Source organism: Polypterus senegalus, chromosome 17, assembly GCF_016835505.1.
Source record: "Polypterus senegalus isolate Bchr_013 chromosome 17, ASM1683550v1, whole genome shotgun sequence".
Taxonomy (NCBI): domain Eukaryota; kingdom Metazoa; phylum Chordata; class Cladistia; order Polypteriformes; family Polypteridae; genus Polypterus; species Polypterus senegalus.
In genome coordinates this window covers 46,422,930-46,439,600 of record NC_053170.1, presented here as the reverse complement: position 1 = coordinate 46,439,600, position 16,671 = coordinate 46,422,930, and the positions used below count along the sequence as shown (strand labels likewise).

At 36.3% G+C, this 16,671-nt stretch overlaps 1 protein-coding gene across 1 annotated transcript in view; it reads right to left on the bottom strand.

Annotated features, from left to right (window-relative positions):
• Positions 1–2,388: 2,388 nt before the first annotated feature.
• Positions 2,389–16,671, bottom strand: part of LOC120517987 (nuclear GTPase SLIP-GC-like) — a 29,594-nt gene continuing 15,311 nt past the window's right edge. Inside the window, exons 12-15 of the mRNA XM_039740532.1 lie at positions 14,281–14,414; positions 11,679–11,849; positions 9,765–9,922; positions 2,389–2,530 (exon numbers count right to left, since the gene is read on the bottom strand). Coding sequence (XP_039596466.1) covers positions 2,389–2,530; positions 9,765–9,922; positions 11,679–11,849; positions 14,281–14,414 — 605 coding nt within the window. The remainder of the gene's footprint in view (positions 2,531–9,764; positions 9,923–11,678; positions 11,850–14,280; positions 14,415–16,671) is intronic.

Here is a 16,671-nt window from a genome sequence, read left to right as displayed (position 1 = left end):
ATGTAAATTAAATTAGCACCATGAAACACCTGTGCATTAAAATTCCAAAACATGACAAGATCCCTTGAAAACCCACAACAAGGAAACAGAAAGAATTTCTTTTAAAAAAGAAAAACGTTTTCAACAGGGTTAGCCAATTTGTAAAGTGTATGGTCTAGTACATTTTATTGAAGCTGCCGATCAGACATTTTTTACTACAACAATGTTTGCAATGTATGTGATTCAAAAATGTAAACAGTCTCCTTTTTAATGTCATTTTTTCTCTTGGCATTATGATTTGGCACTTGAGGCTATTGCTATGCGAATCAAAGTATTGTTCTTGCTAATGAAGAGGGCAGGATTGGGTTAAGGAAATGGATGTTGAAAATGATACAAATACTTAATCTTGAGCAGATGACAGTGGTGGAAACTAGACAAATTATCATCCATTGTCATCCACTGGATATATATATATATATATTTTTTTTTTGACCATTATCTAATTAAGAGACTTCAATTGCTCCATATTTATTTGTATTTTACACCATCTGAAGAAGTGTGGGGATTTTGTGATACATAATGTAATTTATTAACTTCATTTAAAGATGGTACAACAAACAACTAATTATTCAAATCAAATATATACACAAATAATTTTCAGTGTGCCACTAGGCTTCCCAGGTGGTATTTGTTTGTCTGAAAAACAGTAAATTAAGTTGTGATGTGCAGCTTATTCACTACATCATGCCACTTTTTTTCTCATTATTGTAAATGCTTCCACATGCTTTAGTGAATGATGACATAATATAGTCATCTAAAAGAAGAACGAACTCTTCTTAACCAAACTGTCCTTTTCTTTGGTAGTGTGCATCGGTCATTCTTTTTAATCCGTGTTCGAAACAATAGATGTCTGCATTTGTGCTTATTTATACTCTTTGCTATATTTGATTATTACATTTTGATGTCATGTGCACTTGATTACTTTCATACCCTTATTTCATCCCATAGTAGTACTAAAATGTCAAATCATAATTAAAGTATTGTCAATTGACTGTTTTTCAGTGGACGTTGTGACAGATAGGGGGAGCTGTCGTCCTCTTGAACCCTCAGACTAGACACCAGAAACCCGGTAAAAGTCCAACTATTGACTTTGTTATTAATAAACAATGTACAAAGCACCCTCCTCTCCACAATACTCATACAATAATACATAATACACTAATCAATAATCCTCCACTCCCAGACGTGTTGCCACCCTGTCTCCCAGCTCAGCTCAACGTCTGGAATCTCCCACAGTCTTTTTATAGTCCATGCCCTGGAAGTGCTTCTGAACCCCTGTCCATGTGACTTCTTAGCACTTCCGGGTCAGATCAAAAGTCTTCTTTTCTTCAACCCAGAAGCACGTCATTTCTTCTGTCCATGTGACTAGGACACACTTTCGGGTTGTAGGCGAAACCCTCGTTGCTCCTCCCTGCAGCGCCTTCTAGCAGCCCCAGTGGTATCCAGCAGGGCTGTGGATAAAAACTCCGATGTCCATAATTCCCTGCTGGCATTCTGCAGGGTGAGCTCCATCTGGCGGCCTGGGGGTATTGGCCGGGATGAATGGCCAGCCATAGTCCACAACTTATATGCTTTTTTTGTAGACAACTTTGGGAGTGAGGTTAACAAAGTAGTGCATCTGGCTTGCCCATAAAGTTGCTCATTAAATGGGGTTTTGGGAAACACAAAAAGGTAATGGTATGCTATATACATGCATTGCAAAGTTGTTATTTCATAAGATTAATTGGTTTCAGGAACCACACCCCTCAATTAGTTTATTGTTTTTGCCTGTTGAGATTTCTCTGAATCTCCCCTACTGATGTTCATGTGTAAGCAGACTTCTAGCTTCTGATTTTCTGACTATAACTTAATAACTTAGTCCCATACAGTTTTTGTACAATCCTGCTTTTTGATTCCTTCCCATGCTGATTGCTCTTTGATGTGTCAGATTGTTATTTACAATATGCAGAAAAGAAATTTAGGCTCTCGCATACAACCTGAAATTTACCCAGCTGAAAACTAATGATGCTTTCAAAAGTGAAGATCTCCAGAATTTAGCAATGGGCTGTGCTTACTTCTTCTCTGCCATTATATCTCTCACAAACAAACAGATTAAATGGCAAAATGTATTTCAATAAAAATGTATTTTCTTTTCGTACTTGATAAAAACATCTTTTGTGAAAAAGAAAGCTTGAAAAAAATGAAATATGAAAAATAGATTATATACACTGTAGTGTACAAGTAATATGATAAAAAAGATCTGTTTAAGGGGAACAGTAGCAAAACAATATACTGCTAAAATAGCTAACTGTGACTTAAAATAATTTTACATTTCTTAATTCTTCTATTCATATAAGGGAAAACAATATGTCATACCTCAATGTTAATGAATACACAACGATGTGATCGAGCTCCTTTATTTTTTCTTAATACACAGTAACAGTGTTGTTGAAAGTCTTGCTGGAATAAATTCAGGGCTGCATTTATGCTGCTTCTTGTTTTTTTATCAAACCTAGTGATATAAATATTAATCATATAAAATTGTATTGTACTGTTACACCTAAACATTTTCCATTAAGAAGACAATAAGATGCATTTTGATAATATCATCATCAATATACTATGCATAATGTGCTACTTACAGGTGGAAGAACAGTGATAGATTATAGCAATTATCAAAGCTATCATAGTACTGTATAAGTATACTGTAATTCTAGTGGTAAATATGTGTAAATATGATTATACATCAATAGCAAGGTAAATTAGTGACAAAAATACAAAATACAGCACTGATCAAGGAATTCACAATACATGGGGCACTCAATACAGTATCTATATACTGCATATACTTTATGTTCTTCTTCTTGGATTTCTTACATTTTTGTTGACCCTCAGATGAAAAATTTGCACATGCTGCAATATGCCTGTTCTGAAAATGAAAACAGAACTCATTTTGATTTGTGTATTTTACTGTATTTGAAAATGCTGTGTGCACTACTTTCAAGGTAGTACATACAATGCATACTGTAGATACTCGCGTATAAATCGAAAAATGTATGCCTTAAAATTCATTCAAAAAAACAGGGTCAACTTATCCACGGGGCAACACAATTTTCCATAGAATTTGGGTAATGGCACAGTGCACAGTGCTTTTATTTAAAACAGTCAATCAAAATTAGTGTTCAAAGTAAACAGTGCAGTGATTCAAAAGAACTCTTCATTAAATAAATAATCCAATAAAATACAAAAACAATCCTTTAAAAACCCAGCCTAGCACCCAGCTCGTTCGCTCGCTTGCCCAAACGCACCGCCTCTCTCTCCTGCTTTCTCCAGGACCCACCCACCCAACCCCCGTCTTTCTTTCTCTTCCTTGTTTTTTTTTACTCCGTTTTGGTTTCCACACAGGTGCCTCCGAGCGCTCGCTCGCCCACTCACACACTCTCTCTCTCCTGCTTTCTCCAGCCACCTCCGTCTTTTTTCTCTTCTTTATTTGTTTTTTTTTTACTCTGTTTTTCCTTCCTCTCTAACTGACTCGCGCTTCTCTTTATATGCAGAGAGGACATAGCAGCTGCAGCACATTAGCCACAGGAACAATCACGGATGTGGGCAGTCCTTTACCTGTGCACTAGGTGAGAAACGCCCACACCGCAGATCGCCCTGCGGCTCGCTAAGTCGCAAGCGCAGTGATTAAGCGGACAAACATCGCGCAGAAGCTGCCGAAAGATCTAGAAGAAAAGGTCAGTTCCTTTCATAAATTTATTATCAAGCAAAGACAAAGACATGACTTTGATCTCAGTAACATTGGTAACATGGATGAAACGCCAATGACATTTGATATGAACTGGGAATCGAACTGTAGCAGGTATTGGTGAGAAGACCATACTTATTAAGACAACAGGCCATGAAAAAACCCAAGTTTTACCCTTGACTTATACGCGGGTCATAACAAATTTCATCTTTAGAAATTTCTTACAAATTCTCAGTACTTTGTATAGCTTACATGTTGTCAGGCACAGCGTCAAAGGGAAGAATAATATAAATCATATTAATTTAGTTACATACTTAATTAGAAGATAAACTTACCAGACAAAAAAAATTAGTCACCACCCATGTTAAAGGTGATACATACTTTGGACAAAGACAGAATGCACCCCTGTGTGAGTACTGTCCTACAAATAGCTGTGTCATGTGCTGTGGGGTTCGTAGAGTGATAAGCTCTACAATAGTTGCGAGCCATGTGTGTTTGGTTCTCTCCGTGAAAAATTAGTCAAACAAAAGACATGAATAATTGGCAAAAAGGAGTTATTGCATTTGGCTGTGCCAAAAGACATAGCGTACATGAAGTTGCTGGCTTTTCAGGTGTCCAGTGGGTCTTGCAGCAGTTGTGTACATTGTAGTCAACTCATAAACATTGCCAGAACTGCAGTTGAAAGATGGTACTCACAGGTAGGTACTGTCACTATGTATTACACACTGTACAAGAATTTCTGTAGTTAGTCAATTAAACCAGAAGGTGTTATATTGAGCTTGTGGAAGATCATGTGTTACCATTTGTGTTTTATCTTCGGAGTGAGCATAGAATGGCTACTCCAGTCTTCCAAGGCATCAATTGTTGAATGAACAGGGCTGGAATAGTGTATGATTGGCAGCATGAGCATTCTGAAGCATTCTCACATCTTCACTGGCCACAAAATCCCCAGATAAAAATCCAATAGAAAAATCTGAACAACTGTTTGGAACAAGTGAAACACCATTGAGCCATCCATCAAGTCAGGCTGAACTGTGAGATTTGGTGCTGGAAGAATGGATCTCTGCCTAAATCTTCAAACTGGTGGTGTCCTTACCACACATAATTGCAACTGTTCTTCAATCTCACGAAAGAGTTACATGGTTTTAAATAAGATTTTGCCAGTGGTGACTAATTTTTGTCTGGTGAGCCTATGTAAAGCTGTACAGTCATATAGCTTAAGTTACTGTAAATTTTCTTTGCTAATTTGAACGGTCTACTTGTACAATATCTGCAAGATGTATCTGACATAATATGTGGCACAACTCCTGGTCCAGGCTCAGGTCTTGTCGCGTCAGTAGTTAATTGCAAGCTGATCTTCTATTTCTGTTTATTATTTTTTTTTATGTTTATTATTTTTGATAAACTATGTAGCTCAACCCGTTACACTGTGAAAACAGATGTAAGTTAACCTGAATTGAGTTTAAGAAGGTTTCTCTAATGATTAGTACTGCTGTTTCACTGGTCCAGCATCTTAAGTTTAAATCTTGCATATGTACAGGTTTCTCTCCTAATAGTCTGATTTTATTCTGACATCCCAAAGATGTGCGTGGTACAGAAGGTTTATTGGTAATTCTGAATAAGCCTACAGTGTGTGTCCATGAGTTTGGGCACTACAATGGACAGGCACTTCATCCCGGATTGTTTCATGTTTTTGTACCTGATGCAAGTGAGAAAGGCTCCAGCCACCAGAACCTTTTTAGTATTAGCCTTGAATATTACTTGCATCATGTCACAGTTAAAAATGTGTCCGATTGAACTTGTATGTGCATATATCAGAGACCATGGGTCCTTCCTTCTAATAGTATTGCAATGCTCTTGATCCAGGTTTCTCACAATATGTTGACAGTCTTTTAGAGAGGAATGGACCAAACACATCCATTTAAATCTAAATGTGATACACTCCATAAACAATGGAACAAACTCACTGGGATATGCCTACTAATAAACCACAATATAGAATAAACAAAAGACGTCTTCCTACCACAGAACAAAATGTTCTTGCCAGAGGTAAATTTAATTTAAAGACGCGTCTAACATGAACTTCCTAGGCACCCTACAACACATTATATAAACTGAAAGATACCAGTAGACAATGCACAGGAAATAAGGTGTATTGTGACCAGCTAGTTACATACAAGACATCCAAGTGTATGTATTTCTAAAAAAGAACAAAAGGCTTTAAGATTGCTACAAAATAACAACAGTATTGTTATTACACCAGCCGACAAAGGGGGCACAATAGTCGTAGTGGACAAAGAACAGTAAGTCACTGCAATAGAAGAAATGCTATCTAACACTACTACTTATGAGCAACTAGCCAGAGACCCAACAAAAAACTACCTTAAAAAGGATTAACACTACTCTGAATAAGCTGCGTAATAACTACCATTTAAACTTAAAGGATTATTATAAAATTAAATCAAATGATGTAGTTTTCCTGAAATTCTACGGCCTCTCAAAAATCCATAAAACTATAAAATTCAGACCTTTGGTCACCCTAACAATTGGGCCAACATATAAATTATGTAAAACACTTTTTCAAATGCTCAAATATTTAATATATGATTTTATTCGTTGATAGTACTGAGATTGCATTACAGTGCCTGAAGAATGTATCCATTGCTGATGATAAAATCATGGTCTCATCTGATGATGTGTCGCTGTACACCATGATTCCAGTTCATCTAGTCACAGAGACTTTATAATGACCCCACCATAATGACACGAACAAAGCTGGTCATGAAAGACAAAATGCATTTAATATCACTTTGCCAGAAAACTCACTTCCATTTTAATAGAAAATACCACAGACAGAAAGAAGGCAAGCCAATGGGATCTCGCTTCTCAGGACTGTTAGCTGAACTTGTTATGGAGCTATTTGAAAGCATAATTCAAACTCACTTCACACCTAAACTTTGGATACATTACATTGACAACACATTCATTTTATTAAAAAAAAGTGGCCATTTGAATAAATTCCTCAGCCACATCAACTCAATATTCCCTGCAATCCAGTTCAGTAAGGAAAGAGAAATGAACCAACGCATCAATTTCCTGGACATCTCGATTGAAAGAGGTAGTGACCCCACTTTGATTACAAGTGTTTACCACAAAGAATGTTATGAAGACAAGATATTACATTTTTCTAGCAATTACCACTCATTGCATAAATGGTATTGTGTTAAGAAGGATGTGCACCCATTATAATACAAAGAAAAAAAAAAGAATGAAAGCTGCTATCCTTTCACTCTGTTCACGTCAAATGGTTACCCTAAGACATTTATCAAACAATGCTTACACAGGATACGTCACAGACCTCAGAAAACATTCAGCTCCAGCTTTGAACTCCCATTCCATCTGGCACATCCTTCTTTATCAGCATGGCGTATCAGAAAGTACAGCACAAAATCTCTCCAGATCAGATATCAAAATAGCACATAAACCGACAAACACTCAGCTGCAGACAGTTCTTTTTAATGCCAAAAGCAGGAAATCGGCAACAGAGACAAGGAATGTAGTATACCTGTACAGTAGAGCAGGCATGTCAAACACGTGGCCCCCGGGCTGCATGTGGCCCGCATGACAGATCCTAGTTAGCACTGAACCTGTACAAAATGATTACTATTGTTTGTGATTGAATCATTCTGCATCTTTGGCGTTACTTATTGACTTTTCTTACTTGTGCCTTCTGACAAAAGCGTGTTTTCCCATGGCATTAGAGCACCGGAAACGTCATCTTCTAGTATAGCCACGAGCCTTGACCACAGTTAATGAGCCGCAACGTAACAACTGAAGTGCTAGGCTGCAGCAGGGGTGGCCTGAGGCGTGTGCAAACTATGCACCTGCACAGGGCTGCCACGCCAATATATATTGAATATAAAGCAGAAAGAGAAAATAACGACATAGCTGATGGCAATGTGAGCAAAAAACATTGTGTTTCTTCTTAATTAGTACGCTGTATTTACTAATGTCGCTAGAGTCGGAGCAGTAAGCTATATGTAGTATTATAACGTTCTGCTGTAATGAGAATATCATGGGCCGCCACTTGGTTTTCAAGTTATGGACATGTGCATATAGAAGCGTGTCATGAGCGGGAGGCAGCTTATGCCATGCATAAGATACCATTTTGACATTGGCGGGCGAAGGGGCCACAGATTCTTTCTCTGCCCAGAGCCACCATGAGCCTAGAGCCGCCCCTGCTAGGCTACACTACTGGCTGGGCTGCTGAGACTGGCCACTGGGCATAACTGATCATCACGAGTAGTAAGAGCCCGCATATTTTTGCATTTTTTTGCTCTAGTTTTATGTCATTTTGTGCTAGTATTGTAACGAACAGTTAGTGCAGACTACAGCTGAAGATCTGAAGTGGACGCGAGAAGTTGGGGAGTTGTTTATTAACATATTTGTGATGATTTTGAGTTTGTAAAATTAGTGTAGGTCAGGGGGCTTTTTGCATATCAGCTTATTTTACAATATAAACTTTGAAGTAAACTAAAATTAGATTTTTGGAGGATTTGTTTTCCAACTTGAATTACTGAGCAATGAATTCAGTGAGCATTTTCGTGATTTCAGTTCACACGAACAGGACATTTTGCGCTGTTCTTTTACAACACTGAGAATGCGCCTGAGAATATCCAAATGGAATTGATTGAACTGCAGTCAGATTCTATTCTGAAGGCAAAATACAACGAAGTTGGTGTGCCAGGCTTGCATGCTTACCAGCCACCCTCGTATGTGCAGATCCATAAGTTGGCATCGAGAGTACTGTCTATGTTCGGAAGCACTTACCTTTGTGAGCAATTGTTTTCGTTAATGAAAGCTACCAAAACCCCACATCGCTCAAGACTTACTGTCGAGCACCTTTCATCCCTCAGAAAAGTTGCAGCTGCACAAGATTTCAACCCATATATTGAGGAACTGGTTACTAAAAAGAGATGCCAAGTGTCGAGACAAAAGAAATAGATCTCACACCGTAAGACTCCTATATAAGCAATAAATATAATAATATAAGCTATAAGCTATATAGCTAAGAGGCTAAGACTCGAATTGTATGCTGTTGTACGGAGAGTGTATGGAAATAAATTGCTTTTCTTTACACTTTAAGTGTTACATTTTTTAAAGTGTTCAGTATTGGAAAGAAAGCTACAGTAACTTTTTATAATAGTATAATAGTATTTGTTACAGTGTGGCCCGCTGACACATGGCAGTCGAAATGGCCCACCAATGGCAGTGAGTTTGACATGCCTGGTATACAATATATCATGCAGTACATGCCCAGCTGTATACGTGGAACAAACATCTAAAGCACTCGCAAAACATATTCAAAAGTATCTCAATCCTGTCAGAAGAAAGAACCCATAGTCTCTGATATACGCAAATACAAGTTCAACTGGACACATATTTAACTAGGACACGATGCAAGTAAGATATAAGGTTAATACCAAGAGTGCCAGAGAGCTGGCTGAATCCATCCATCCATTTTCCAACCCGCTGAATCCGAACACAGGGTCACGGGGGTCTGCTGGAGCCAATCCCAGCCAACACAGGGCACAAGGCAGGAACCAATCTAGGGCAGGGTGCCAACCCACCGCAGGCTGGCTGAATCGTGTCTATTAAATGAAAACGCTATCAACAGACACATGAACCAAGCCAATGTAAGGTTAAAAAAAAGAACATCAGCATATTAAATAAGACTTTATGACCTTCTGAATCCAACCTTATTATTCCACCCTCCCCTTCCTCATTTGCTATATAGTGCCTTTGATTTCTATATGTCTAACCATTTACCTCTTATGATGACTCTTGGTAGGGGTTGAAGGCTTATGAATAAAAACTGTTTTAAGATATGTGACTCATATGTGGATTTCTAGCTACAAATATGCAAACCGTATCACAGACCTTCGTTTCTACTATATATTGTATATAAATAAGTGTATGTAATAAAACAGCATCTTACCGGAAAAAGTTTTGTAGGGTGTTATCCACAGCCTCATAGATTTCTAATGCCAGTGTTTTGTTAAGATCAATGCAGTAACCACTGGCAAATCGAAAAATTCCAGAGTTCCTGCATAAAGCCTGAATTGTCTGATGGTAGTCAATAAATTTCATTGTTTCCTACAAAGACAATATATGCATAAAATATGAAAAATTATATGATTATAAGACCTTCTCTTAGACATTTTTTTGATGAATTTAAGGGCACAACAAATGAAATGAAATACTGAACCTTTCTTCTTCACTGTTATAAGTTGTCTTTTTTCTTGTAACCAAAGCTAAATCTTACGAAGTTATATGACATTCTCTCCTTTGCGAAGTGATCATGTCCATTCATCTATTTGGTTTTTGTCAAAGATAATCAAAAATAGGAGTCCAGTGTACAGGTGTTCAGCAGACCATGGATGGGCATCAACACCTTCCTGTGACCAGCAGATTTTTCAGTGCCCACAAAGTTTGGTATATTTTACTAATTGATTTAAGTAGTGAGAGTAGGACATGGTTAATTGATACTGAGTAAGACTAAAGCATTCGCTGATTTTAGATTCATGGTACTGGAAGTAGACCATTTTTTCTATACCACAAGTTGTTAAGGTCTTGAGGTGTATACTATGATATTGGAAAATAACAGCAAGTAAAAGTTTTTCTGCCTCTTGGGTGTCTGTTTATCAGAACAAAGATTTTGAAACTTCACCTTTGACTTTTGAGTGATGAATTTTTTTCAATGACTGAATACTCATTTAGGAATTTTTAAATCAAACCTGCAACAGGGATTATGTCCTCTGTTTATTTGCTTCTGCTATGATGTGAAATAAAGTGAAAAAGTTTAAATATCCAAGATGATATAACAGGAAGAGAGATTTGTTTGTTTAATTACATTTAGAATTTCTGATATTAAAAATAATTTGACTTTGTTTTTCTCATTGCATTGCATTGTATGTTTTTTTCAGTTGATTTGTTGTGTAATTATGTTATTCAAGTTTTTTAAGGTATCTCCCCTAGTTAGAGCGATTGTTTTTCTGGCCAGGCAAAACTGATTTGAAGTAGGTGTAAAAAAAGAGAACAGCATAAAGGAGGAAGTGAAAGGGAGCTGACACGGAGCAAAATAGAGACAAAGCTTGTGCGCAGGAGGACAGTGCAGCAAGAAAGAAGCCAGTGCACTGAGAGGATGAGCTGAGTGGATGCACAGTCTGTGCACCAAAAAGACAAGCCAAGCAGGTGCCATACCAGTGTACCAAGAGGACAATTAAGCCAAGCGGGCAAGAGGCCAGTAGAGCAGTGTGCTCTACTTGATGAAAGGCTGGAGTAGACTGATGTTTGGCTGTGTGGAGAGAGATTTCACAATGGAAGGACTATTGACATCTTAAGGATAACTAAACGGCAACTCATATAAGAGTTTTTTTCTTGTTTTTTTTTTTTTTTTAATGTATTTAATTGCTGCTTAAGATAATACTGTTCCCATTTCTGTGTCTTTTCTCTTTTTTTTCTTCATTAAGTAAAGGTTGGTCACAGTGATTGAATTCCTGTTTTGACCACAGGAAGAAAAGTTACCCAGTTAGAAAACTTAGGAATTTTATTGTAATTATTTTTCTCATTAGTGAAACACTTGGGACCCATTTTCCTGGTCCATTTCTGTGGTATTCAGTGGAGGTTGAGCTGGTAGGAGGAAACATTTGGGTACTGGTGTAGTGGTTTCCCTTTATGACCCAAGAAAATTGAGGAGGGAAGTGTAGTCAGGATTAGGCACTGTTGTACTTGCCCTTGTTAATATATGCATATGTTACAAGTACAAAAAATTATTGCATATTATGAAACTATAAATATTTGACATACACGTTTTTCATTATTTGCTGAGACAATAAATGTTTTTACTTACAGGATTTAACAAGCGATGAAGATTTATGTATTTAGTTTCAGCTTTTGCCACACCTTCCATCAATTCTGTTTGCAGTTTTTTAAAAATATTGTCGAAGAAATTTGCTAAAATGTTAGCCTCTGCTGTAAATCTTTTGCTCAATTGAAAATAAAGCATTTCATTCTCATCAGCCTGGGAAAAAATAAAATGAGGAAATTCAACAGAAGCAGAACTCAGTTCAAAAGGAAATTAGTATTGAAATGAGAGAACACATGAAATGTGTGGAACAAATACGTCGTACATCAATCATTTAGTTGAAAATTCTTCTGTACACATTTTAAAATTTAATAGCTCTTGCTTTACATATGAAATCCAAATTGTACTTTTCATAAAGAGACTTGCAGCTCTGTATTGGTAATATGCAGACTAGTAACCCTGTCTCTCCATAGAAAAAAATCCTTATACAAGCCAAATAGTGTTTCCTAAGTCCTTCTAATGAACTAATTTGTACTTCTAGGACAAGCTGGATGTTAAATAATGTTAAATCAAAACTTCTCTAACTCATTCAAGATGTTGCAGTCTTGGATAATTTTTTGGCCCAATGTTTCATCATATAAAAAAAACAATCTTTTTCTACAGAGGAATGCATGTATTATTCTTTTCCTCTTAGAGATTTTTTTTTTACTTTCTCAGTTAACTTGCCTGAAGCAGTAAGACAAGTGAACAGGCATTCAAGAGGGGTGGCATGCATGTACACACCTCTCCTGGCATTTGACTAGTTTGTACTGGGAATCCATTTTGCCAACAGGAGCAGCTGTTGGAAAAGTTAAAAAGGGAAATATACAAAATATGTAAGTTGATGTGTCCTCTCTCAAGGTAAATTTGAATAAATAAACTAATCGATCATTGAAATTGTACAGAATGTCTCTCTATTTTAAAACAAATGAGTTTTCAAATTTTCCAATGCTTCTGAATAGGAGATTTAAAAAAAACTGCAGAGCATGCTCTATTCAAGATATATAAATGAAAACTGAATTTTCCTGATGAAGCTTCTAGAAGCATAAATGCAGCAAATTAAAACAAACATTGGTTGACATGGAACATACATTATATGCAAATAAACCTGAAAAACTCTTTTGGTTAACAAAAACACTGAAGATACTGCAGAACTAGTTCAGAAGTATATTTCCCATTGGATTACTATGATATATTACTGATGACTTGAGGTACTGTCCTGGAACTTGGTACAGCAGTTGTCATTTTGACATTTTACAGCTGACACAATCTATCCTTGGCTTTCATATTTACTCATTTTTAGCATTAATATGGTCTAAAATGTTTATACTGAAGACATTAAAGTGCTCTGGATGTGATTACATATCTTTATTTAGTTATCCTTATTATGTATGGTTCTTCATAACTTTTGCTACTAATCACAGTAACCTATCCTATGAATTAATGTTATAACAAAGTCAAAGTTTGAATTAAGTCTGTCAAATTAACAAAAATATATAGTTTGAATTTTCAAGTTAATAACAAGCAAATATTTGAAAATATTCAAACTTAACCTAATGTTTCTGGATTTTAAATCTTTATTTGTACATTAATTTATTTACTTTATTATTATGGTAATGGTGGTAATGGAGACAACTGCAAGAACAAAAGCAAGAAAAAAATCATAGCAGTACTTAGGCAACCATTTATGTAAATATAAAAGCCATCAAAATAAAGTGCAGGTGCATACAATTAAAGGAAGGATCTGCACATCCATCTTGTCTTCAGTCTAAGAAAGTGAAAGTGGGTGACCAAATTCTTGTTAGGACAGCAAGTCATAAAATCACAAAACCAAGCAGGGAAGTACACAAAATGCCCCAAGCTAAGTTGTGAAGAGCTATTTTTCCAATTAAGATAACCATTCAAATTTATAAAAAGGCTGATCATGGAAGTGACATGCAATAACATATCTAACAAATACTATACACTATATAAGTTATATGGGGTATGATGCCAAAATTCCAGTGTAGTTAGAAGTAAAACAAATAGCTGTTGTTATGAACTGAATGTCAACTTTTGAATCTGAATTAGATCTTTTTAAAATATATTTGAATAGTAACATTCACTCTGACAGCTCTAGTGTTATGCATTAAAATTGTACTCCTGCAAACCTATACACTCATTCATGCTGGGCCTTTTAGAAATGCAAATTTAAATAAATTGCACATCTTTGGGATAGATGAAATATAGCTGAATACTAAGTTAGAACATGTAAACTGAGAATAAACTCATCTAAATAATAACTCACAACTTGAGAGGAAAGACAAGAAAAAGTATAAAAAGAAAATTAGAGATTAAAGATTGTGTCATTTGTGAAGTTAGTTAAGCAGGGAAGCTAATAACATACTGCATTTGTAAGATAGAACAGGTCTCTGATGTAAAGCCTTATAGGAGCTAGCTGGTCTTTCATTATTATTCATGGTATGCTTGTAGCAGATGTATTTTTTCTGAACAGATGTATTGGGGCTTATGCACTAAACAAAATAAAGTAAAAGACATTGGTTTGAAATACTTTTTAGCAGGAACCAAATCAGTTAACTGGTGTTCTCTAAAATATACAAAGACTTACCTTATCTTCTGCATTTTCCTTAGGAACATTAAGAAAGTATAGAACTCCAGACACCTCGGAAACATAATTTTCTACTACTTTCTTGTTCTGATTGTCATGGATCATTTTCAAATGCTCTCTCAATAATGGGAGCTCTATAAACAGTAAAAAAAAAAGCAAAATATATTGTTTTGCTTTCAAATTTGTTTCCAGTGACAGTTGATTTGGCCAGTTTCTCTAATTAGGAAATGTCAGAATTTCAACACCTGGTCCAATCACGGCCCAGGCAAAGTATTTTAAATGGTCCACAGCTTGTCTGTTAAGGTAAATTATATGTGGCCCTCCAAAAAAGAATTTTGGCCATGAATAACTAATGCGTTCATCAATTGAAGTTAGCAGAAAGCAAATGATCACACATTCTTACCTACAATGCAAAAGATACTCATCCGCTAGCTAGCAGTGAGAAATGTTTGCACATCACCATAGCTCTAGCAAAAAAGAAACGTAAAGTTGACAGTGAGGGCTGTCACATTCAAGGACAGTGGAAAGTGGAGTTTTTGCTCACTTAAAACCAAACCTATTGTATTTGTCTCATTTGCCAGGAGACAGTAGCTGTTGTGAAAGAATTCAATGTAAAGAGGCTTTATGAGACTAAGCATACAAATTCTTATCTGTGGTTCCCTGACAGCCAATGAGTAGACAAAGTAAAACAACTTAAATTTGTTCTAAGTTCCCATCAAGGACATTTTACCAGATCCAGGGAGTTGTGAGAAAACAGTACCAGAGCTGGTTAGGAAGTGGCAATACTAATTTCAAAACACAGAAAATCTTTTTTTTGAGTGTGAGTTTCTTAAAGTCTGTGTAATGAAGATGACTGTAAGCAATTGCCCCAAGAAGAAGCAATTAATTGCAAATATTTGCCTAGCTTGCAACAACATTGCACAGAGAATTGAGGAAATATCCTCAGATGTCAAAAGACAACCATGAAAATGGCTGTAATTTTGATAATTTTTCTCTGGCCTGGGATGAAACCACTTTTATAACAGACACTGCCCATGTGCATATTTTTTTGAAAGGAACTCATGATGACATGAAAATTATAGAAGAAATACTTGACCTCAAATGAATTTATTTGTGTCTCGTCTATTATTGGTGATAATGAAACTGGCATGGGCAAAACTGAGTAGAATCGCCACAGATGGCAAATCTGCAATGGCTGGGCAGTGAAGAAGATTAACCAAACCGATACTCAACAAAGTCCGTGACCAAGGAGGCAGTGCAGTGCAGTGCATTAAATGTTTGTAGTTTGAACACATTGTGACACAGATGATGAAGAGATATTAACTTAACTTAATTTGTGCCAAAGCCCTATACCACAACTGGTTTCAGCAGTTTCTTTCTCACATTGAAGTTGAATTTGGAGATATAATTTGACGCAATGATATTAGATGACTCAATCAGACTTATGCGCTGCAGAGTTTTTCTCTCTTAGTAATTAGATATAGGACAGATTTGTCTGGACAGGGGTCAAACAACAAAAGAATTGTTTTATCTTGTCTGGCTGCCAGTAGTGATGATCAAACATTGTGGAGTTTGCCTCACCATGAGTTCAAAGAAAATAACAGAAATATTTGCGATATTTGCCAAACTCAGCAAAATGCATTAAAGTGAATGGCGAAGGAGAAACCGAGCTAGTTTTGAGTGGATTATAACAGTGCAGTGATCTTTTAAGTGCCCTTGTACAGTACATATCGAACACATAATGCATACATGTATTTAAGATCTATGATAAACAGACAAGTTACAGATATAGATGTATGTACTCTTTATTATTATATGTTAATGTGTACTTACTAAGAAAAAAGAACACTGTACTGTATAACATTGTGCCACCTGTCTCACAGTGTATAGGGCACCAGCTCCTTGCATCCAGTCTTGTTCACTCATGTCTCCTGTGTCCGTTTCGTATTTTGAGCTCCTATATTTTCATAAAAGTAAGTGCATCATGGCCATCCAAAGCACAGAGGATTAAATACTTATCCAAACACTAACTTTTGAGTTTTTCTTCTTCAGTTAAATAACTACAGAAAATGATTTATTTTGGCTTTGGAAATGTTATGGTGTAAGTGTTCACATAATACTGAGTGGATAAATATGTGTACAAATCGTTTGTCATGCAGAATGTTATAATGACTTTAAAGGGGATTAAATACTAGAACACTCCACTGTAATTGAACTTTTAACAATGGGTACCTACTGGTTTCTAAATGTTGTACTGTGATATGAGAAATAGGACTGCTGTATGACTGATAACTTATATTTGTAGTTGGGTACTGCAGACTCTTACGTTTAATTGCATATAGCTTAAGAATGACCCCAAAAATAAAATGAATCAAGTGCAGTGTGCTTGTA